This window comes from Zingiber officinale, chromosome 2A (genome assembly GCF_018446385.1).
Source record: "Zingiber officinale cultivar Zhangliang chromosome 2A, Zo_v1.1, whole genome shotgun sequence".
In the NCBI taxonomy this organism is placed as follows: domain Eukaryota; kingdom Viridiplantae; phylum Streptophyta; class Magnoliopsida; order Zingiberales; family Zingiberaceae; genus Zingiber; species Zingiber officinale.
Window position 1 is genome coordinate 101934005 of NC_055988.1, and position 25082 is coordinate 101959086.

A 25082-nucleotide genomic window follows, 5' to 3' on the forward strand; every position below is an offset into this window, starting at 1 on the left:
CTTGCCTAAGACTTAAGATGCTTATTTCAGTGCATCGACATAAGTCTGGGCGTTAAAAACAAAATATATATTAATCAAGTTAAGATTGACCTTAACTTGACTAACCAAGTGAAAGCTGCTATCTTTTGATAAGTCAGTCAGTAACTAACTGGTTAGACATTTGATTTAATGTCAGGTCCAGGGGGAGGAATCAATTAAATTTTTTTCGGTTTTTCAAAACATTTTTATTAAAAATTTCTTAAACCTATTTTTGAAAACTAAGTTATTGAATTTCAAAATTAGATTTAACGTAGTTTTGAAAATTGAATGTAAAAATCTAGTTCTGAGAATTTGACTTTACTTAATTCTACTTAATTCTACAAAAATTAATTTTTGTAAACTAAGCGTAAGTTTATAAACTAAGTTTTTTTTAAATTTTTAATCTTTTACAAACTTAGTGCTGAAAATTAAACTTCAATCAATCTTGAAATATATTTTAAAACTTAGTTTTGAAATTTTGCTTATGTTTGAAAAGAGTTGAAACATGTTTTAAAAAATTGTTTTTCTTGAAATTTAGAACTTATTCTTAAACCTTAACCTTAGAAGTTATACTTGAAAAAATAGCTATTTTTCACAAAACTTAGCCTTTAAATCTGGATTTTTTTATATATACACCTATTTTTTAAAACTAGCTTTAAAAAAATCAAGTCTTTTATGTACTTAAGTCTTGAAAGTTGAATCCTTTACCAACTCAGTTTTAGAAAATCAATTTTACCTAGTTTTGAAAAATAGATCTTTTAAACTTGTCTCAAAACTTAGCTCTTTTACAAAAGATAAATTACTAAGTTTAACTCCCCCAGATTAACTTGACATGATTCCTTACTTTGTCTGAAGTCTATATTTTTTTTATTACTTTAAACATGCTTATTTTTTATGAATGCCAAAGGGGGAGGGTTAGGTGGGTTAAGTTAGCCAAACCAATTAAAAATACAAACTAACTTAAAAAACCTCCACATAATGATGTTATCTGTTTTTTTCTTGCAAATGTCTTCACTAACTTAATCAGGTTGTCATTCCATCAAAAAGGGGGAGATTGTTGGTGCGGTTAGCACCAACGATTTAACCCAGGTTTTGATGAATGACAAATAGGTTAAGTTAGGTTTATTGTTGATCTAACACTCTGATCGAGTGTGCAAGATAAGTCCAGACAGGTCGACGGGCTGACCGGATGTCTGGCACGAAGTCCAACTAGGTCGACGGGCTGACCAGATAGCTAGCACGAAGTCCAAGCGGGTCGACGGGCTAATCGGACGCTTGGCAAGAAGTCCAGCTAGGTCAACGGGCTAACCGGATAGCTGGCGAGAAGTCCAGATGGGTCGAAGGGCTGACCGGACGTCTGGCAGATAAGTAAGGTAAATCACTAGAGGGGAGTGATTGCGAGGACGCGTTCCCGGGAAGGGAACATTAGGCGTCGATCCGGCTTAGATCCATTTCAGATATCTAAGTTGAGATCGTGACTAGATTCCAGTCTCGGAAAGACGGAATCTAAGTCATACTTTTTCTGTTAATTCATTGTGCTAACAATCTGTGTTGCAGGGTATATTTTGTCTCGAACTAACCTTGTTTTGCAGGAGAAGGAATCTCTGGAAAAAGGTGGTCCGGGCGCCCGGAGGCAAGTTTTATCCTTTGCGTCGCCTCGCCACGTGGAGCATCCTGACTGGACTTGCCACGTCGCACCAGGGCGCCCAGAGCAGTATATAAAAGAAGCCCCAGGGGTGGAGCTTCCAAAAACACATCTCTCAAAATTCCAAGATTGCTTTGCTGCTCTGTGCTCCAGCGACGCTAACAAAGCTCCGACAACGCGCCCTTGCTCCTTAAGTTTTCTTTTCTGTCGGTACAGCTTTGTGCTTTGTTTCATTAGCATTTCTTGTACTCTTTTTGTAATCACATTCGAATTGCTAGTGATTGCCCAACGAAAGTGGTCAAGGACCACGGGCCTTCGAGTAGGAGTCGTCACAGGCTCCGAACGAAGTAAAATCAATTGTGTTCATTTACTTTTCCGCTGCGTACTTTTACACTCGAGTTTTCGAATCGATATTCACCCCCCCCCTCTATCGAACGATCACGGTCCTACACAATTATGGATCCCGGGAAAGCCTGTTTAGGTTACCCCATTTAAGCGAGGAAAAGTTTGATTTCTTTTCCTTTTTGTTTTTGTTTTTCTTTCTTTTATTTTTCTCCACCGTTTCCTTCTCCCCTCACGCGTGCCCTAACCAGCGCTGCACTCCCTCGCGATTTAAGCCTCACCGATCTCTTCCTCTTCTCCTTCTTCCTCCCCGTGCCCTAGATCCTCCCTCACTCTCTAGCGCCAGCCAAGCTTCCGTTTCCCCATCTCTTCCTTCATTTCCGGCCGAGCAGCGCCGAAAGTTTCCCTTTCTCTCGCGTCTCCCCGGTTGCAACGGCCGACACCGGTCGCCAGTCGCCGATCCCTCAGCCTTAGCATCGCCGCCCTTCCCCTCTTCGGATCTACGCACTGACGTTGACCGTCGTGCCCTAGTCTTCCTTCTCGGCGCGAGCCACAGTGTTGAGCGCGCCCCCTCCGCTCTAGGTCGCCAACCCCGACGCCCTCGTCGCGCCTACTAGCACTGTCGCCGCCCACCAGGTCCGACCCAGCTCTGCCGTCGACCTTGTGCCCTAGCTTCGTGCCCTAGATTTCTTCTTGCTGCCGGATCCAAACAAGACAACAGTGAGGTGAGCAGCTTATCTTTGTTGTTTCTGTGTATTAGATCACTAGTTGTAGTACTCTTTCAATTTGAGGTTGGGTTATAGATTCAATCAGTAGCACTTGAACCTCTTGGATCACAGCAAGTGCTAATTTTTGGATATTTTGATTTAGGGATCAGTAATTCTAGGTAGTTGTGGCCAGAAATTTTGGCACTAGGTTCCTCAGGATTGGAGCAGCTGCTTACGTTGAAATTCAATAGCAAACAACCCTACACCCGCAGCAAGAACGACTGTGAATTGAGATAAGGTATAGGGTTTTGATCTTGTTGTTAATGATTGATAGATAGGTTAATAACTAATGTTAACCTATGTATATGTATTGAATTTGGGATAAAATTGGATTACTAGATGGTTAGATTGATCAGGGTTTTATCCTAATTTATCCTTAAGGATTTTATTTAGCTATACATTTGAGTTAGCTAAATAAAATATATTTATATTGGTGACACAGGACTTTGACGCGAGACGAGCATCTCGATGTCGGATTTGGACTGGATTGGATTTTTTGATTGGAGGCGGGTACCTTGACTTATCTTTTGACATGTCATGTTGATATGCTTAGTAGATTTTAACAAGTAGTGATAATTATGTTTTATATCTGCATCGGTATGTCATTATCCATTACATGTGCATGCTTTGATTGTTACTTGTTTAGCATTCATGTTTATACCCTTCATATTATTTATGATCATAGAGGTAATGACACACCATGCCTTTTGATATACCAGACTAGGTTTTTTTATCATACCTGACCGTGTACCTTAGATCTTCGGATTTGACCCATTGACGCTAGGGTACACATTTTATATATATATATATGGATAGGTTCAGGATATTGTCATGCTTAGTGTCATGCATCATCTCGCATGATTGCATGTTGCGCGATTGTCGGCTCCATTATTGTTGAGCACATCGTCAGTTACATGGATCTGCACACACCACCACTCATGGGTTAGTGGTATATCAGGCAGGGTGTGTGGCAGCTATACTCTGTTAGGCTCCGCTGGTCCACTCTTGGGGAGTGGTGACGCAGCGTTGTAGCCGGCAGATAGGTTGCTCTGTTAGGCTCATCTGGATAGTGGTGACGCAACGTGGTAACTGACATGACAGATTTTCTCTGTTTGGCTTCGTTGGTCCGCTCATGGGTAGTGTGACGCAGCGTGGTAGCCGGCAGGGATTCCTCTTCTGGATTGTCTCAGAGAGATGAGAGCATTGAGCTCCCCCACTTATGATTTGGAGTAGGAGGATAGGTGTACTCCGACAGCATCCCGTCCACTTGGTGACTCATCAGGAGCAGTGACAGCAGAGTGCACGGTTGTCACAGCCCTACCCACTCGATCCCACCATCGTGTGTGAGACGACTGACTGGAGAGTAGGGGTGACCAGGACATGTCATTGGCATCATACATATTTATGCATTTACTGATTGTGTTTGTTGTACTTATATGCTGCATTTGGATGGATGCATATGTTTGAAATGCATACAGGATTTATAATACTCTCAGTCGACAACATAAGGGGTCACCAGTTGGGACGCTAGTTGGGCCACCCAAGGGACCGCCAAGGGACCGCCAAATAGGCCGCCAATTGGGACGCCCAAGGGGCCGAGGGGTCAGGCCGTTACAATAAAAAGGCGCCTTTTATTATAACGACCCGACCCCTCGGCCCAACTGGTGACCCATTTGGTGGCCCCTTGGCAGTCCCTTGGGCTGCCCAACTGACGGCCCAAATGACGACCCCTTATGTCGTCGACCGACGACCCTGGCCGTGTCGTTACTCACTAGGTCTTCCCACCCCTGGCCAGTAGATTTTTGCCTCGGATTCGAACTCTAGACCTCCAGGCTACGTACTAGAGTTTATGAATCCTTGTAACCAAGTAAGCGTCGTCCAACTAGCGGCACATTTGCAGGCCCCTTAGCGGTCCCTTGGGTGGCCCAACTAGCATCCCAACTAACGACCCCTTATGTCGTCGACCAACGACCCTTGGCCATGTCGTTACTCACTAGGTCTTCCCACCCCTGGCCAGTGGATTTTTGCCTTCCCCAGGATTCGAACTCTAGACCTCCAGGCTAAGTACTAAAGTTTATGAATCCTGGTAGCCAAGTGAGCGGTAGCCAGTTGGGCTACCCAAGGGACTGCCAAGGAACCGCCAAATGGCCCGCCCAAGGGGTCGGGTCGTTACAAGAGTGGTGAATCCTTTGTTGACTATTCAAATACCTTCGGACATTTCAGCTTATATCCAATCATCCCGAGTCCATACCTCCTCGGAGATGCTTATTTAAAATGTCAAAATATAAGTCTTCATAACCAAAATCACTAGAATATCTCAAGTTGAAGGAAACTCGCACTAGAACTACAGTAAAAAGTTTATTGACATATTCATATAGGTAGAGAACTATATGAAATCGTACAGTAGGTCACTTCAATGAACTAGTTACTATAACTAGCATCCATCTTTAACTTTCGACATTTCAATATCTCCAGCCAGTAAGAAATAGTTGCTTAGTTATACCAAGGAGTATAATTTATGCAAGTCTCACAGAATCGATGATGTCCTAGCACATCAATTCGTCGATTAGGGAAGATTTTAATATATTCATAATTGCATATGTAGAGATACTCATTAGTCGCGATCCAATCACAAGTTCGTTCGTGCTATAAATCATATTGTGGACATTGAATAAATAAGTTTAAGATTTAATCAAACACGTATAAAATATACACTTAAATAATAAATATTTATTTATTTATAAATATAAATAGTACATTCAAGATTATCACATCTTTCAAATATAACAACGCCAACCTATGTCACTGGCCAACTTGTCTTGGTTGAATATGTAAATTTCTCCCACCCCTATGACATAGTCTCATCCCTTTTCAAATTTTGTCTTTCATATATAAATGACTTTTATACTCCTAACTTCTTTACTTATATTTACTATTAATTATTAATATTTTTATTAGTTTCATATATATAATTTTTATTTTGATCTATATGTTTATATTTTTTAAAAAATTTTATAAATAATAATTCCTAAAATCTATAACTACACTGGTATAATAAAAAACAAATTATTTAAAAAAGAATAAAATTGAAAAAAAAATAAACTGATTAAAAAAATAAAACTAATAAAAAAATAAAACTTAAAAAAAAAAAACCCGTGGATGAGAGAATCAGAAAAAGGTACAAAGGTCAAAAACATAGGTGGGGCCGGAGGTGGTGAGGGTGTCAGGGAGGTGGGAAAAGCAGCTATCGTCGAATATTTCTGGCCGCCATTAATGTGCGAGAAGCTTGGCTTGCACAGTCCGAGCTCTTCGCTGGAGCTTCTGTGGCATGCATTTTATTTGCCATTTAATTCAATGGATTCATTCCACAGCTAGCCATGAGCCCAACTGCCCAAGTATGATGATAAGAACGTCTGGTGGCCCTGATCTGACTTTTCGCCCTGACAAGTATATATAATTTTATTATTCTATATTCTCATCAATTAGTTTTTTGAAATTTTTATTTCCTTTCATTTAAAAATCCTAAATTAAAAAAAATAACACTAAATAGTCACTAAATTTAGATATACATTCCGTAAACATTTAATATATATATATATATATATATATATATATATATATATATATATATATATATATATATATTTTTTAAATTTGTTTACCTTAAATATTATACTCTTTCTATTAAATGTTCTAAAAAAATTATCTAGATTAAAAAAAAAATACCTTAAGTGCTCCTGGAATATGCATTGTGAAACTTGTAACATAACAAAATCTTATATATATACATATATAAAAATTTGATATCATGTTTGACTCGTCATCTGTGATGCACGTTCGTGATTGAGAGGTCGAGACATTTAGAAATGATTCGGGTGTCCCAAAATGAATGCACTCGGGATGTTCGAATCATTTCAAGGTGCCCCACCTCTCAATCACGGACATGCGTTGCATCGATGAGTCGGACAGGATATTAAATTTTTATATACATAGGGTGTTAAGTCCTAATATCCTGCTCAACTCTCCGTGTCCATCCTTATGCATAACTCTCACATAATTTTGAACGTCTAGATCACTTTCGGACACCCTTGCACATTCAACGGGCATTAGAGGACATAAGAATTTGATTTGATTTGATTAATTTGATTTGACTTTTGCATGGGATCTATATTACTGTTTTTGAGATCGGTTTGATTAACATGGAACTGACCCGATTGGGAGAAATGACATGAGGAATTTTGAGGTGCAATGATTTGCTTTAAATGAAAGTAGCTTGTTGATTTATCCATTTTTTTTTCTTTTGTTTCTGTTGTTAGATTAGGTTGTGTTGAGTAGGATTAGGCTATCGTAGTCAAGCATCGATAGGTTAGGTTGAGTAGGACAAGGGTTGATCGAGTCTCATCGGTCGCTAAAGATGAAGGGACAGAAACTCAAGCTAGATGGACCTAACAAATGAGGTAGATTCCCCAAGAACTTTGCACAACTGTTTACAATAGTTTAGACACCAAAAACACATGCATTCAGGGACAGCATTTCAGCCCTTGGTTCCCAATGCCAAAACTCTGGACAGTTTTTGCAATATCATATTCAGAACAATTGATACCACACTATCCATGAAGATAAATAATTTTCACAAAAGATTAACCTGTACTTGGAACTTTCTTTCCGCTGCTTCTAACAGAAAATTATTATTTTTGACTTGCGGAATTGTATTTCCCTTCTTTTGGTCCTCTTCTAAATAAACACAGCACATAAATCCACTCATACATGCCAAAGCCAAATGAATTCCATATTCCAAAGTCACATTTAATGGTTTGATGAATGCCGAGAAGATGAATGACAAAAGGAGTTAGTTGTTCTCAGAGGCAGGAACAAACTTGAGTGAGATGCTATTGACACAGTGGCGCTCATCTGTCGGTGTCCTAAAACCCTCTCCTTTGAAAACATGACCCAAGTGCCCACCGCACGCTGCACAAGTGATTTCAATTCTCCTTCCATCGGGATCCGGCTGCAACTACCAATCAGTCTTGGTCAGTTTCAAGCAATGAAAATGCAGCATCATATTGAGTTGCTAGATAAAGGGGCAACCGTTCTGTTTATGGCTCCAGGAAGACCCTCGAAAAAAGCTGGCCAACCGCAACCAGAGTTAAACTTGGTGGTGGATTTGTAGAGGGGTGTTCCGCAACCAGCACAATTATATATCCCATCAGCATAAAACTTATCGTATTCACCCATGCCGGGGTACCTGAAAAGCATTGGCGTATTTATTGCAGCTATGACTGAAGTAGTAATATTGAAACAATTTTGGAAAGATAAATGATATAGAAGTGCATCCTTCCACTTTATCTCTTAACATTTCAAAGATTGTTCAGTCAATCATTCATGTTAAACAAGAATTCCTGAATCACTACACCAATGACACCATTTACTTTTTCTCGGAATAAGTAAAAGAATTTAGAAACATGTCTTAAATGGACTACAATTGCAAGACATTGGTACATAAAAAATTTAAAAATTCATTAATTCTCTTAGTTTAGATTTTTGTCAGGGAGATAGTTACAAACCAAGCCTGCCTTATGGCATTTCACCCCTAACCACAACTCATCCATTGATTCTTCATCATCAGTCAATTCGGACCTCCACTTAGTTTCACCCAAGCTTCATCCTGGTCATGGATAGATCACCCAAGTTTAGGTCCATAAGTAGTGACAATTACCCTATGAAGACTATTACTGCCAAAGAACAAATATGTTGCCATTAAGATTTAAGCTGGAAATTATTCAAGCCTTGTTCAACAATTATGGGAATGAAACACAATGGACTACACTGCATAAGCTAATTGACAAGAAAAATTGGGTCACGTGTTGGGCAAAGGCAGGTCCTACATAAATGATTGCATTGGCTAGCTAATGACCATTATAATCAGATCATAGCTTGCTTAAGCTTGAACATTTGACAGTAAACTTTGGGCTTTCTCGTTATCTCATGAACACTTCAAGTTTCAAATCCTAAGTTACATTCATTGTATTATAAAATGGTAAGAGAGGACAACCCGAAGCTAGCACCTAAAATCTGCTGGCATAATTTATACTAACGATCTAACTCAGGTTTTGATAAATGGCAAGTGAATTAAGTTAGGTGTTGTTGTAGTCTAACCTTGTTATTGAGTGTGCAGGGTTGACTAACTTGACGGGTCAAGAGGACCAAATACCAAGCAAGAAGTCTAGTCGGGATGTGCGATTCCCGAGTGGCAAAGTCCGGATGTGCGATTTCGACAAAAGATCCGGATGTGCGATTTCTGAGTGGCAAAGTCCGAATGTACAATTCTGACAGGAAGACCTAGTGGGTTAGATTGACGTCAAGGATGTAACTTGGCACACAGTAAGTAAAAGTAAGCCACTGGAGGAGAGTGACTAAGTGAGGACGCGTCCCAGTTGAGGGGGTAGTAGGTGCGGTCCAATTTAGGTCAATTTCGAAAACCTAAATTGAGACCCTGACTAGATCCTGATCTAAAAGACAGGGTCTAAGTCATAAATTAATCATATTATTGTTATGCTAATTTTGTTTTCCAAGTTAGATTATTATTGTGTTAGACTAACCTAACTTACAGGGCAAAAAAAACAAAAAGGCCTAGGGTAAACAGTACCCAAGGTGCCTTCAAGCATTGGAAGGAGTCTTCATACTGTTCAACGGAAAGCGCCTTCGGTGCTATGGAAGGCGCCTTCCAAGGAATAAACTTCAGACTTCATCGTAGATAAGGAGCAACGAATGTGGGATAGGATTTGGCCTATGAAAGGTGCCTTCACGGCTATGGAAGGCGCCTTCCGCACCCTTTAAATGGGTATCTCGAGGAGCATTCAATATAGAACTTCCATACGAGTTTCTACACGTCCAATCGGCTTTTCAACTGCTCCGGCTAACTGCTGCTGCCCTGCTGCAACTCTACTACGTCCGACTGCCACCTAGAAGGCTTCCAAACACCGAGCTTGAGCCGACCGACTACTAACAGTGTTTGGTAACAAAGTCAATTACTAATTTCTACAAACAAGAAGTGTAGCGTGCTACACTTCTCTAACTATTTTGTACTTGATTCCCTTTTCTAGCGGTTCTGGAAGAAGTTTTTAGTTGAGTACCTGTCGATAGGTCCACAGGACCTGGGTCTTGGAGTAGAAATCGCCGAAAGCTCCGAAGCAAGTAAAAATCGAACGCATGCTCTTTTGCTTGCTTGTCTGTTTCACTTACTTAGTTTTCCGCTGCGCACTTTGATTTCAAAACCGAAAAGCAAGTTTTTGAAAATCACGTAATTCACCCCCACCCCCTTCTCACGTGCGTCTCGATCCAACAGAATCTACATTGTTTCTGAGAATACTATCTTTCATTCTCGAAAATAGTCATTACACACTCCTGGTTTAAATTCATCACTAGTTGGTTCTGAGTGCAACTATGCAACCTAACTACTCTTCAACACTTGCAGACAGGTTTTAGCAAACATAAAGTGTGCAAACTTGGTGACTTAAGCAAGAAAGATTCAGTGAGACGCTGGTCACCTTTCAACCCAATTGTCACAAATTATCAGTTCTAGTAAAAGGAGAAAAAAATTAAGATAACATGATGGAATAGATTCCATTGGTTGAGGTCAAACTGCTTAATTGTCTCTACCAATAGCTAGGTTAAGGTAAATATGAATGAAAGCTAGGATAAAATTTTCATGAATGTGCTCTTAAGCTAGATTAAAGAAGATAAAAGCTAACCAGATCAACGTGCAAATGGTAACACATTGATATAAACTTGGGATCAACAATTAAACCAATTATATTGAGTAATTCATACTAACCATTGGGACCACTGAAGGTTACTGTTGATTATGTAGGAATTAGGATTATGTGATTGCAAAAGCATATTGGAAGAAGAGCTATATCAGTGTCTGGAGAAGCAAATTCTTTGTAGAGAAGTGACGCGGGGAAAAAGATAACACTATTAGAAAGTTGTCACACAAAGTCAACAATGCCTCTTCTTATTGTTAAAATTATCATATCAGAGAATAGAATAAAACTCCGCTCTTTAGTTCCATATCTCAAAGCAACATTCTATAGTTCCAAATGTCTACCGGCATGAAACATCATTTTAAATCATGGTAGAGCCTCTCCCTTCATCTGTTTACTCCCACGAACAATCTGATGGAGGAAAGATTTGAAAGAAAACTGTCTGCAATTTAAACCACCAACTGCATTGTATAGGAGGGAAGGAGAAAAGCTTTTAGCCTTGTAAAAGCAGCATCGCCCTTGTACTTTTATTCAAAATTCAATTGAATACCTATAAATTTTTGTAGATGTGCTTCTTCCGTTAACCTCATTAATAATTTTGTCATTTACTTCTCTTTCCATTCATTACTCTTTCCCACTCCCCCTTCCTTTCTATATATCAAAGTAGATAAGTTTGAAAGAATTTTTTTCCCCTTTCCTCTCTTTTCCCTCACTTCTCCTTCACCCACCCTTCCATTGGAATAAACAAAGTATGAGTGTCATATCAGAAATGTTTGAAAAGGACGTAATGTGCGTACGTTATATAAACTTTTATACATTATTTGACGCTCATTTACTTGTATTTCTTGAGCATAATTTACGTTATAATTACTTTTTGTTCGGAGATCTGTTTTTTGCATGTTTTCATTGACAGGACGCGATATTGAAATGAGAACGGAGCAAAAACACATATTGGAGCAACTTTGGATGAAGAACAACAAAGCAAGGTCGTGCTTGTCTTGGCACGGCCATGTATGAGCTAATAGGGTTGTGTCTTAAGAGACACGGCCAGTCTCCCAGGAGCCAGCCAAAGTCATGCCCCAGTAGAAACCACAACACGGTGGTGTCTTGCTCCAGCAAAGCCAAAAGCTTAGGTCATGTATAAAGACACGGTCATGCCTCACCTCCCGAACTTCACACGGGCAGGTCGTGCCCCAAAGGCAAGGTCATGCCTCATTTCTAGAACCTCACACGACCAGGCCGTGCCTCACACGGCTAGGTCGTGCCTTTAGGCACGATTGTGTGGCGGATAGGTACAACCATGCCCCCTGCCTATAAAAAGGGATCTTTTCCCCTTTTGAAGGGGAGGAAGGTTTTCCCTTTGGGGAGACCCAAGAGATCAGATCCAGAGCTTATTCCGACAATATATCGATGATCCGAGGCTGAATCCATTATATCTGAATTCTAGGATGTAGGGAATAATTGTAATATGATGTTGATATAAACTCTATAGATTTGCCAATTTGCTAGTCCAATGACATGTTTATGCTTTGTTCTTATTTGATTGAATGTGTATGTGATGATTAATTGTTAATATGTATCGTTTAGTTGAATATATGTAAAGATTGTTCTCCACGTAGAGGGGATTCTCTAGATCGTATGACCGAGGGGCCCTTAGTGATAGAGGGTATCCCTTTAACCGGACCTTTTAGAGCATTGCTTTGAAATGGAGATCAAGCCTCTACAAGGGATTGTCTAATTAGAGCTTAATGGGTTTGCACCAATTCAATGTTAGGAAATGATCTGTGTAATCTTAGATTGTATGACCAGGAGCTCTTATGTGACAAGGGTATTCCTTTAATCAGACTTCCTATGTTACCTCTTCTACTTAGTGACATTGAAACTCATTGGTGTGAACACTCCGATATAACCGTAGCAGGGTTGAATCCATATTTAGTTAGGATCCCTACAAGAGCATAAACATAGAAGATAGGAAATGAACAATTCATAGTACATCAATTAGCATTACGATAAAACCAAAATCCTAGAATTGTTTTGCCAACCAACCTTCTCGACTCACTTGATCTCTTTCTTTGCTCATTCTCTCTTTTCTGAACCTCAAGTTCTCAAACTTTCAAACAATTCGATCGTCTGGATAATTCGCTTTGCAAAGTCGCTAGCACTTAATCTACAATGCCTATGGGATCGATCTTTTATTACTTGACAACTTAACCGTGCACTTGCAGTAAGATAATAAGTTTTGGCACCATTGTCAGGACTATTTCAGATTAGCATTAGTTGATTAGCAATTGAGTTATTCTAGACACTTTCTTTTTTGATTATAATCTCTATACTTTTTCTTTTTGTACATATCTTGCAATTTCTTTCTTTTATTTCTGCATTTTAATTTCCTGTTTTCAATTCTGCATTTAGTTTTTGCAAACAAAATCTGATTTCACCTTTGCTCTTGTATGCAAAGATCAACTACTATGGGAGATTTATTACCCGTCGATCTTGAGATTGACAGGACATTTAGAAGAAGAAGAATTCTACAAAAGCAATTAGAAGAAAAGCAAGAACAAAGTGTCATGGCAAATAAATCATTGAAAGACTATGTTGCACCCTATGCAAGAGGTCTTAAGTCTAGCATCACCAGATCATCTGTAAAGGCCAACAATTTTGAAATCAAGTAAGCGGTTATATCTATGGTACAGTAAAACCAATTTTGGGATGACCCATAGAAAATCCAAACCAACACTTGGAAACTTTTTATGAAATTTATAGTACGATGAAGATGAATGGGTTTCTTCCGACGTAGTTAGATTGTTATTATTTGGATTCTCATTGAGGGATAGAGTAAAGGCTTGGCTCAATTCTTTACCTGCAAATAGCATTACCTCTTAAGAGCAATGAGAACAAGTGTTCTTGGAGAAATTCTTTCCTCCAAGTAAAATAGCTCACCTGAGAAATCTCATAGCAAGCTTCAGATAGAATGTGGGGGAATATTTATACGAAGCTTGGGATAGATTCATGGGGATGCTCAGATTATGCCCCCACCATGGATTAAAAAAGTGGTTAGTGATACACACCTTCTACAATGGGATCAACTATTAAACCAAGGTATCCTTATACTCTGCAAATGGTGGAGCATTGATGAATAAAGGCCTTGATGAAATAGAGGAAATCATTGAAAGTGTAGCACTCAACCACCATCAATGGGCCTCAAAGCAAAGTGACAACTCAATCAAAATTCTTGGAAAGTACGATGTGGATGCTCTACATTTAATTTTAGCCATAGATGCTCTTACGAATAAATTTGATTCAATGAATGTGAATCCGGTTAACACAATTGCGACAATATGTGAATGTGGAGATACGGAGCACACTACAAAAGCTTGCTAACTCGGAGTAATTACTGCACAATTGGCTCAGATTGAACAAGTTGACGTAATTGGCAACTTCAACACAAGACCCAATAATCCGTATTCCAACACTTATAATCCCGAATAGAGGAGTCATCCAAACTTCTCCTATCGCAACAACCAAGACCAAGGGCAAGCATCTGGGCATCAACAGAATCACCAACCCTCAAGGTTAGAGAAAAATCCTTGAAGAAATACTAGCTACCCAAGTGGAAATGAAGAATGATCTCAAGCAACTTAATACAAGGTTGAACAACGTTGAAAAACATGTGAAGGTGCTTGATATTCAAGTAGCACAAGTGGCGAGTTCTTCTTCAAGAACACAAGGGTCTTTTCTAGAAAAACCTTATTCAAATCCCATTGAACAATGCAATATAATTGAGCTAAGGAGCGAACGGACCTTGGGAGAACCCCAAATAAAAACAAAGGAATCGGACATACTAGAGTCTCCTTCCTCTTCTAACAATGTTCTTATTCAAGAGGATGTGGAGATTGAAAAGCCTCCACCAAGAAGAAAGGTTATACCAATTCCTTTCCCTCAAAGAATTTTAAAGGAAAAAAAAAGACACAGTTTGACAAATTTTTAGAGAAACTTAAAGAACTATGCATTGAGATTTCATCTGATGGATGTTTTGCAGCAAATGCCAAAATTTTCCAAATTCATGAAAGAAATCATTTCAAGCAAATGCAAGAAAGGTAGGCATGAGACTGTGACATCAACCGAAGAGTGTAGTGCACTGTTGCTTGACATGCTACCTCCCAAGCTCTAAGATCTAGGGAGTTTTTCTATCCCTTGCAAGATTTGTACTACCGTGATCGGTAAGGCATTTTGTGATTTAGGAGCAAGTGTCAGTCTTATTCCATATTATATTGGTAAGAAACTGGGGTTAAATGAACTAAAGTTAACCACCATGGTGCTTCAACTAACGGATCAGTATGGTAGATACCCAATGGGTATCATTGAAGATGTGTCGGTGGAGGTAGGGAACTTTATTGTCCCTACAGACTTTGTGGTCTTAGACATGAAAAACCTTTCCTCGCAACAACCGGAGTGGTGATTGATGTGAAGAATCACAAGCTCTCCTCGGTAGTAGGCGAGGAGAAAATTGAATTCGATTTATCCAAGGCTTCTAATCAAATCTCTATTAAAAGTTTTTGCTACAGGTTGGATGAATTTCAACTAAATAAAGAACATCACCCTACGGGGAGATCGTCGGACAAAGCACCAAGTCTGGCAAATAAAGAGAAGTGACTCTGCACCAAAAATGACATATATTACTCTAACAAGAGTCCGGAAGAGAAATGGGGTCGAAACATGTTGTCACAATGGAGGGGAGCATCTCCCCTTCTAGACAAAAGCTCCAAGTTGAGTCATATCAGAGGTCGAACTCGTGACCTTAAATGAACGCTTCTTGAGAGGCAACCAAAGGGTTCATGTTTTATTTCTTTCTTGTTTTTTTTAATTATTTTCGTTGAGTCTAATTTGTGTTTATTTTCATTTTCAGGGGATTATACGTATCCACAAGCTGGCCGTGACAATTCTACGGACGTAGAGGCTATTTGGAAGAACAAATGAAGAAAAGGCATGCTCAAGGAGCACGACTGTGCCATTGAGAAACAGGGGTTGTGCTTATCGAGCACGATCGTGCCAAAACAGAGTCGGGGCAGCTGAAGTCTACAACATGGCCGTGTCTTCTTGGCACGGCCATGCCTCGAAGCTAGAAGGAAAAACACCACGGTCGTGTCTCTTTGACACAACTGTGTCGCTTGGAGGACCTGTTCCAACATCCTCCACGGCACGACCGTGTTTCTTCACATGACCGTGTGTTTAAAATGTGTTTGCCGAAGAAGGCATGACACGACAGTGTTTTTCAACACGGTCGTGCCTTGGCTCAAAGGAAATCACACGGCATAGCCGTGTCAATGTTGTCAGAAGAAGCACGCCACGGTCGTGTCAATCGACACGGTCGTGTGGCGTCAGACATTGGATATTAATATCCTAAACACGACCATGCCTCACTTGAGCACGGTCATGTTGATCCCTTTTCTTCATCTCTCATTTCTTCTTCTTCCAAACTTCCTCCAAAGTGCCCATTTCCTTTCCCTCTTGCTAGATCTACTCCTCCCAAGAGGTAGATATGAATTTGCATCCACTACGTTACCCTCTTCTCTCTTCTTCTTCTCTCAATCTTCTCCGAGAGGCACTTCTCCTTCTCTCCCTCCTTTCCCATTCAAGAAGTTCTCTTTTTCTTTTTTGTTTTCCCCTAAAGCAATCTCTTCCCCTCTTGTCTTGCAAACATGTCAAACATTTTGAAAAGACTTCGGAGGAGTGACGGATATAGCGGAGGAGGCGACGACCCCAATAGGGAAAAAGGGAAGGGGACCGAAAAAAGAAAAGGCAAAGTATCCGGAAAAGACAAAGGCAAACGACAAACATGGGATGTAGGTAACAACAATTCTCTTGGTATTATTTTTCGAAATGTTGAACAAAAGTCTAGATTTGATGTTCTCATTACTCATAAATTAGTGTGCACAAGATATCTTGACACTCACACTATGGATAACTTAGAGATTAGGGATAATGTTGATTGGCTAATTAGCAACTTAGATTGGAATGATTTGATATATATGAATCATCCAACCTATCTCTGCATTACCCTTTAATTCTTAAGTTCGCTAGAGACTCATTTTACTTTGGATAATGATCATGATGGTAAAATTAGCTTACGTTTGATGAATCATAATTACTAATCTTCTCTTTACAACTTTAATAATTGCTTTGGCTTACCTACTGGCGGATCTCACAAGTTTGATTTTCCTTTTAATAGCAATTCATTTTGGACTGAACTCACATAACTTAATGAAACCCATCTCGCTCCAAAGCCTCATCTCTTAAAAATCCAGTCTTCCGTTACCTCCATCGCATCATGAGAAAGACCATTTTTTTGGTCGAGGTGAGAGTGACAGAGTTGTTAGAAAAGTTGAGTTTTATTATTTACGGGTTATGTTGAATAAAGTCAATTTTGATTTAGGGTTCTTTTTTTTTCAAACCTTAATGAGATCCGGCAAGGTTTCTACAGGAATGATTATTTTTAGCGGATTAATTACCCAAATTGCTATACATTTAGAATGTGAGTTATTTTGTTTAAATGTTATACATGGTAACTCTAAAATTGATCTTGATACTTGTTTAATAATGAAAATGATTTGTCAGGATTAAGAGAAATCGATTTCCACTTCTCCTACCTAACCCCGACTGAACCTCAGTTCAAAACCCGATCACTTGGGTTAATAGGGACTTAATGCCCGAACATGCCCCTAACCTCGAGGAGCACCATGAACCCTCCTCCTCTAGATACCCAAAGTCAATTGGTTATTCTGAGCCGGCAAGATATTCATTCACTTATGGCAATATGGGCCAATCTAAATTTGATTTTTTGGATTTCCATACTTCTTTGGACACTCTTCATGAGGAGCATAGCACCCACCAACAAATATTGGAGAGACAATTTGCATTGACTAATGAACAATTCGAGGAAGTATAGGAACATTTTAGGGTAGCAAGGAATTTTCAAGGGCAGATTTCAGAATTTGTTAATAATTACTATGATGAGCGGGATAGAAAGAGAGAATTTAAAAGCTCTATGGACTTGACAGCAAGTTGTCATGCTTTTTCAGTATCGTGAGCACCTTGACAACTTACCACGAGTTCCTAGATCCCTGCTAGGCCACGCTCTCCACACCCAGATAATCTCCCCCCTCCATATTATCCTCCATTACAACGCCCTCCCACATATCACCCTCCACTTCCGTATTGATTTCATTGCGATAATGAAATGTCCAAGTCTGAGGAGAGTTGTACATATGTACATACTTGTTCTTATTTCATTCAAGTCCTAGTTTATTTCAGTTTGATTGCATTTTTATTTCAGTCTATTTGCATTTTGATTTAATTTGCTTTCAATTTAGTTTAGATTCATCTATGGCATGTAGTACACCCGTCATCACTTTACTACTGACTTATTCTCATAGCAAAAATTCTAGCATGCTTGTTCTGGATTTGTGTTGTTTGATTCATAGTGCTAGTATATTTGGTGATTTACTTTTCTCAATCTATGGTAGCGTGAAATGAGTAGTGTTTTTATTGAAAATTTAAGTTTCTATCGCTGGGAGCATAAGGAACCAAGGCAAGTAAGTGTCTATCGCTACGAGCATAAGAAACACAATTAGATAATGACTTGACTAATCTTAGAGATTGAAACTTGAGAAATTTAGGCCACTCATCGTACGGAGCACTAAGCAGGGAGGACTTCTACTTATGTTATACTCAAATTATGTTATTATCATGATAATTAATGAAACTATTTGCTAGAATTAGATTGATTCACTGAAGATTGTGATACACTTATCAACACATGAGTCTAGATTATAGGTTTTTATTTGAGAACGAGCAAAGGTTTAATTTTGGGATATGATGTGCGTAAATTATATATACTTTTATGTACTGTTTGATGCACATCTACTTGAATTTCTTGAGCATTGTTTACGTTATCGCAACCTATTTCATCATTGTATCAACATCTCTTTTTGTTCGGAGATCTACTATTTGAATATTTTCAATGACAGAACGCGATATTAGAACGAGAAGGGAGCAAAAATGCATATTAGAGCAACTTTGGAAAAAGACTAGCAAAATAAGACTGTGTTTGCTTTGGCACAGCCGTGTATGAGCTGACAAGGCCGTGTCCGGCCATGTCTCCCAAGAGCCAGCCAGCCATGCCCCAGAAGCACCTACGGCACGACCATGCCTCCCCCCAACAAAGCCAAAAGCTTAGGCCATATGTAAAGACACAACTGTGCCTCACCTCCCTAACTTCACACGGGCAAGTTGTGTCGCAGAGGTACAGTCATGCCTCATTTCCAGAACCCCACACGGTCAAGCTGTGCCACTTTAAGTCGTGCCTCACATGGCCAGGTCGTGCCTTTAGGCACAACTGTGTGGCGGATAGGCAGGGGGCACGACCCCTGCCTATAAAAAGGGATCTTCCCCTCTTTTGAAAGGGAGGAGGATTTTTCCTTGGGGAGACCCAAGAGATCAGATTCAGAGCTTATTCCAATGATCTATCGACAATCCGAGGCCGAATCCATCATTCGTCCATCTCCGAAGCAAAGATTGGTTCTCAAAGACTCTGCACTCCAACCGGTTACGCTTTCTTCTCCTTTCTTATGGATTTGACTTGTAGTTTACTTTCATTTATGTCTTTGGGTCCTATTTCTTTGTTTATGGAGATCTCAGAATTCTAGGATATAAGAAGTAATTGTAATGTAATGTTGATGTAAACTCTATAGATTTGCAAATTTCATAGTTCAATGACATCTTTATGTCTTGTTCGTATTTAATTGAATGTGTGTGTACTGATTGATTACTTATATGTATTGTTTAGTTGAACAGATGTAAAGATTGTTCATGTAAAGGGGATTCTCTAGATCATATGATCGGAGAGCCCTTAGTGATAGAGGGTATCCCTTTAACCGGACCTTCTAGAACATTGCCTTGAAATGGAGATCAAGTCTCTAAAAGGGATTGTCTAATTAGAGCTTAATGAGTTTATACAAATTCAATGTTAGGAAGTGATCTATGTAATCTAGACTGTATGACCGGGGGATTCTCAAGTGACAGGGGTATCCATTTAACTGGACTTTCTATATTACCTCTTCTACTTAGTGGCATTGGAAATCATTAGTGTGAACACCCCGATGTAACCATTGCAGGGTTGAATATGTATTTAATTAGGATCCTTACAAGAGCATAAATATAAAGGATAGGAAATAAACAATTCATATTATATCAACTAGCATTACGATGAAACCAAAATCCTGGAATTGTTTTCCTAACCAACCTTCTTGACTCACTTGAACTCTTGTTCTCTTTTCTATCTCGTTTCTTAACCTCAAGTTCTCAAACTTTCAAACAATTTGATTGTTTAGATCAATCGCTTTGCAAAGTCGCTGACGCTTAATCTACCTGTGGGATCGATATTTTATTACTCGACGACTTAACCGTGCACTTGCAGTAAGGCAACAGACACCACATGCAATCCACTTTTTCCATACAACACTTAGTAACTCTTAACTCACTACTCATGTCTCTACAACAATCCTCTAATCACGTCTCAAATCAACCATGATCTAAAAGCCACCACAAACTATGAATGACTAGTAGTTAAAGGATACAAGTCTATCTCTCACTCTTAGCTTTTCATTTCTTGTAATTTGCTTCCATATTTATGATGATGGCTGATACGGAGGTTAATAGAAGCTTACACGTGGCGAGGTTTAGCTTTGTTGACTGGTCAAAGGTCAAGCAAGGATAAAAATCAAAGCAAACCCCTAACTTGCTTGACTCCTAGGGCTCAGCTCTCCCGACTTCTTCAGATAGGTCTACCTGACTCATAGGACCTAGCTACCCCGACTCCTTCAAATCGGTCTGTCCGACTCCTAGGGCTCAGCTCCTCTGATTCCTTCAAATTGGTCTATCCAACTCCTAGTGCTCAGCTCCCCCGAACCAACGACACTCGACTCGTCTCCTATCCACACAGCCCTGCCAACTAACGCTATTGCCTATAGAACCCCCGGCTCACTCCTTTCAATCTCGTCGGTCTGACTTAATGGGTCAAGCCCTATGGGCCCAATTACTTCCATATCCTGTGGACACATGGGGTAGCATGTGGATCCGTCTATAAATACAACACATGGGCGATGTTAGTGTAGGATATGGTAGTGATACTGTGGCATTACGCTGATGGGACATTTTCTCTACTTTGATATGACATCTAATTAATGAAGAGAAAAGTATTGTTTCAGCAGTGTTTTAAAAGGAGCCTGCATCTGCAGGCACAGATAAGCTTACATCTTCATATACACATGCTCCTTAATCTTCTACCGTTCATCTTCTCTACCTCCCTCGGAGATCTTACTTGAGCATCAGAATAGCTGAGCCAAGACAACCTCTAGCCTTCATTCTAACCCTCTTCTCCCCTCGTTTTTTTCCCATAGGCATCGTGGGCACCCTTGGAAGCTGGTCCTCCTTTCGGTATACGAAGACTTCGTCAATAAAGAAGACAGCTCACAGATGACTCATCCTGTGATCTTGCTTACAATGGCTAATTTGGGCATCCTGGCTTAGGCTTTCCTTACAAGTCGAAATCCCAAACTGAGACAAGACAACAAACAGTAGAAGCCTCGACCATCCTCCCTCCCATGTGACCTTGAGGTGCAAACATTCTCTCCAAAGTATTGAGGGTAATCCTTGACCGCCTAGAGAAAAAAAAAATCCCCTACAAACACAAAATCTAGAAGAAAAGCACTCCAATATTACTGCCTCAAAACTCTAAACCTAAATACCAACTGGATCGCACAAAACACCAATCAAACAACAACAAGACTCCGAGACTTACTCAGTTCCCTTCAAGCGAAGTATCCGGAACTGCTCGGGCGACAGGATCGCCCGCCACTCCTCCTCGGACTTCTGCACGGGTCCCGACGACGCCATAACCACGCCAACCCTCCGAAACTGTGGAACAATAGGGAAAGGCGACGACTTTGAGGCAGTATTAAACAACTTGAAGGATTGTGCGCGGACTGGTATCCGGGTAGCAGCGATCGCGTTTATGGGAGCGACATTGAGAAGTGCATTCCTAGAGAGCAATTGGTGGGCGACTCCCATTTCTTCTTAATCTCATCCTGATATCTGGCGACATTCTATAAAGGGCCTTGCAGAGCTGCGGGACGGGTCTGCCCGTAACGGGTGGATCGGCTTGTGACGCAGCCAGATATTTGAACGGGCTGATCTCACAGGTTGAGAAATCCAATCCAATCTAAAAGGTATTGGGGTGAGCCCATCAAAAAATTACTTAGGAAAGGTTTATGTCTAAAAATAATTAGCTTCAATTTCTATCTAAGCATATTTTTCACGAGATAATCCCAATTAAATATATTTTTTAAAAAATATTTTAAATATAATTAGACACAGACACTTTAGTTGATAAAAAATGATGCATTTATTTTAAGATGACCAAAAAGAAATATAATAAGTTAATATAAAATTTTTTTACTTATTTTTCAACTCACGGGTCAACTTAAGCCCACTGTGGGTTGACTCGTGCGGATCACGAGCGTAGATAGGTTGATCCGTCTAGACACATCTTAAAATAGGTTGATAAAATTTCAATCTAATACATTTAAATTGTTTAGTAGAACGGGTGAATTCGACATATCTAATCCTAAATTAATGTCTCTCTGGCCAAGCCTTCACCTCTTCCAACTTTATTGGAAATACTCTAACAACATACTATTATTACACAAATATGAAGTTTATGACCTAGGGCACGATGCGATGGTAAAAGAACGGGTTCTAATAAACGAGAGCTTGATTTTTATTCAAGATACTTCATATCGCCACGATGCTTGAATTACTCATGATGTTGAACCGTTCATCATGACCCATATGTGCCTCTCAGATTAACTTTAGTGGTAGATAAAAAAATTTTAGTTGGACAAAATCGATTATCTCCCGAATTAATTAATTAATTTTGACCGTGTTTAATAACACTCATTTTTAGTACAAAATGGATGGAGGAATCAAAACTATGAATCCTTTAACAATTTGACAAGTTGAAACACCATCAACATTCTTGGATTTATCCCGGATATTTTTGTGCATTAGCTAATCCATTTAGGAACTAGCACGAATTCATGTCAGCCGATTTTAAGCATTCCTAGAGCCCAATTTTTTATTAGATTATATTATTTTTAATATATTAAATATATTTTAAAGTATATATTTTTTAAAAAGAATGAAAAAGAATAGAACTCACGTGATAAAAAAATTTAGATTTAATAAATATCTCGTTATGATTCCAACGGATAAATCATAAAGGGCTTTTTTTTTTACTATTTAAAATTAATTTATAATTCTATATGTTATTTTATAAGATTTAATATATTGTTCTTTAAAATCTCTCAACGTTAGCTTTCTCTAATTACATTTCTTTTTGGATCAGCAATAACATAATTAGAAATTTTTTATCCATACAATGTAAAATAATAAAATACTAAGGTGGCGTTTGGTTTATGGGTTTGGGAATGAGAGAATTGATTCATTCCCAAATCTTATGTTTGGTTGATGGGAATAGAATTAAGATTTTGGAATGAAACCCAAAAACTTGGGTATGGATAAAACTCACCTCCTCCCTTGAGTTTTGATGAAATAGAAATATGAATTAAGTTTTAGATAAAAATACCCTTAGTATATTTATTCATTTTTTTTTTAATTTCACACTCTCTTCTCTCTCATCATATTTTCTCCCTCCTTATTTTATTATCACATTTTCTCTCTCAACATACTTTCTCTCTCCTCATTCTCTCTTCACACATTTTCTATCATTTTCTATCTATATTCTCTCCCATCATACACTCTCTCTCCTCATTTTCTCTCTCTTCATTCTCTTCCATCATATTTTCTCTCCCATTACACACTTTCTCCTTATTTTTTTATCCTAATTTCTCTCTCATCACACTTTCTCTCTCATCGTATTTTCTCTCTCCTCAATCTCTCTTAGCATACTCTCTTTCATCACACTTTCTGTCTCTCTTCATTCTCTCTCATCACACACTCTCTCTTTATTTTCTCTAATCTCTCATCACACTTTCTCTCTCCCCAATCTCTCATTTTCTCTCATCACACTTGCTCTCTCTTTATTTTTTCCATCACACTCTCTCTCAACCTACTTTCTCTCTCATCATACTTTCTCTCTCCTCACTCTTTCATTTTCTCTCATAATACTCTCTCTCTTCATTTTTTTCCTTTCATTCTTTCTCTCTCAGCACACTTTCTCTCTTATCATATATTTTCTCTTCTCAATCTCCCCTATTATGCACTCTCTCCTCATTTTCTCTCATTATACTTTCTCTCTCTTCATTTTTTCCCAACACACTTTCTCTCTCATCATTTTCTCTCATCATATGTTTCTCTCACATTCAACTTTCTCTCCCATCTAATTTTTTCTTTTATTTTCCTGTAAGGGTAAAAAAGGAAATTTAGATTCATTCCAATTAAAAATATTTAACTAACTAAACATCATTTTTAAGAATGATACTCAAGCTCATACCCATTCACATTCCATAATACTATGATACTCATTCCCATTCCGATTCCTAGGAGAAAACCAAACGTCCCCTAATTGTTTTTGAGTTTCTCCTCTTCCCCTTTTCCAACTCTCCTCTATGTGCTTCTCTCGCTTATTGAGATTGGGGAAGAGAAACTACACCTAATGCTATTATGTTGATTTGATTGGTGCTATTATGCTCCTTGCTTGATTAAGTTCAAATGTAAATGCATTCGTCCATATTATGTTCGATCGAAATATAGGATTTTATTATTTTTGAGAAATATCAAATTAGATACCCCATTTCACTTACTTGATAAACATTAAGTTTAGTTTTTATTTAGATGTATTTAAGTCATAACATTTTCATTCTTGATAAATAATAATGGTTGGTTTAGTCTCGTTGTGATCTTCATTTTCTAGGGATTTATTGAGTATTATCATTTAGTACATGTATTTTTTATTTATTTATTTGGTTTTTATGCTTCAGGAATGATGATGAGTTGCGGACGGGAGCATGATTTTTATATTATTATCTTATTTTATTATTCTTATTCCCTTAATTTTATTCCTTTTTATAGGATTGTCCTAATAAAGATTAAATAATTTATTAATTTTATCTATTAAAAAAATTATTATCATGAATATGAAAAATTAATTAATTATTTGCATCTAAAAAGTTAGAAAATTAAAATTATATAAATTTTTTTTTAAAAAAAATATATATTTTAATTTATTTTAAAAAAAAATTAAACCATCGTCATTAAGTCCAAGTTCAAATGAAAAAGGATAAGGAATTTTTTTAAAACAGTATCATAGCCTTCGCGATTGTAAAGCAAGTGTTGAAGCAATTGATGATATCATTAAATCCTCAACAATTTCCTAAAGGACGTATCCAAAGTTTGGGATTGCCCAAAAGACACACTTAGATTTGAAAATGAGAGCTGCTCCCCCCTGTCAACGCACACCCCCTCCACCTC

At 38.6% G+C, this 25082-nt stretch overlaps 1 protein-coding gene and 1 non-coding gene across 2 annotated transcripts; both read right to left on the reverse strand.

The window, feature by feature from the left end:
* Positions 1 to 7358: 7358 nt before the first annotated feature.
* On the reverse strand, positions 7359 to 21688 carry LOC122041764 (peptide methionine sulfoxide reductase B5-like). Its single transcript, XM_042601552.1, has 3 exons — positions 21394 to 21688; positions 7861 to 8017; positions 7359 to 7780 (listed from the first exon to the last, which is right to left on the reverse strand). The coding sequence occupies exons 1-3, from the start codon at positions 21660 to 21662 to the stop codon at positions 7622 to 7624; spliced, it is 585 nt and encodes a 194-aa protein (XP_042457486.1). The 5' UTR covers positions 21663 to 21688; the 3' UTR covers positions 7359 to 7621.
* On the reverse strand, positions 13473 to 13579 carry LOC122044622. The gene has a single exon (XR_006129653.1). It is a non-coding gene; the product is annotated as a small nucleolar RNA R71 (small nucleolar RNA).
* Positions 21689 to 25082: the final 3394 nt, after the last annotated feature.

Bases quoted from the DNA above. Each gene is read 5' to 3' on its own strand.
- LOC122041764 (XM_042601552.1), bottom strand. From the start codon at position 21,662: ATGGGAGTCGCCCACCAATTGCTCTCTAGGAATGCACTTCTCAATGTC. The intron at 8,018-21,393 runs GTAAGTCTCGGA...AATGCTTTTCAG, and splicing joins CTTCGCTTGAAGGGAACTGA to GTACCCCGGCATGGGTGAAT. The intron at 7,781-7,860 runs GTTGCCCCTTTA...TGGTAGTTGCAG, and splicing joins CTGGAGCCATAAACAGAACG to CCGGATCCCGATGGAAGGAG.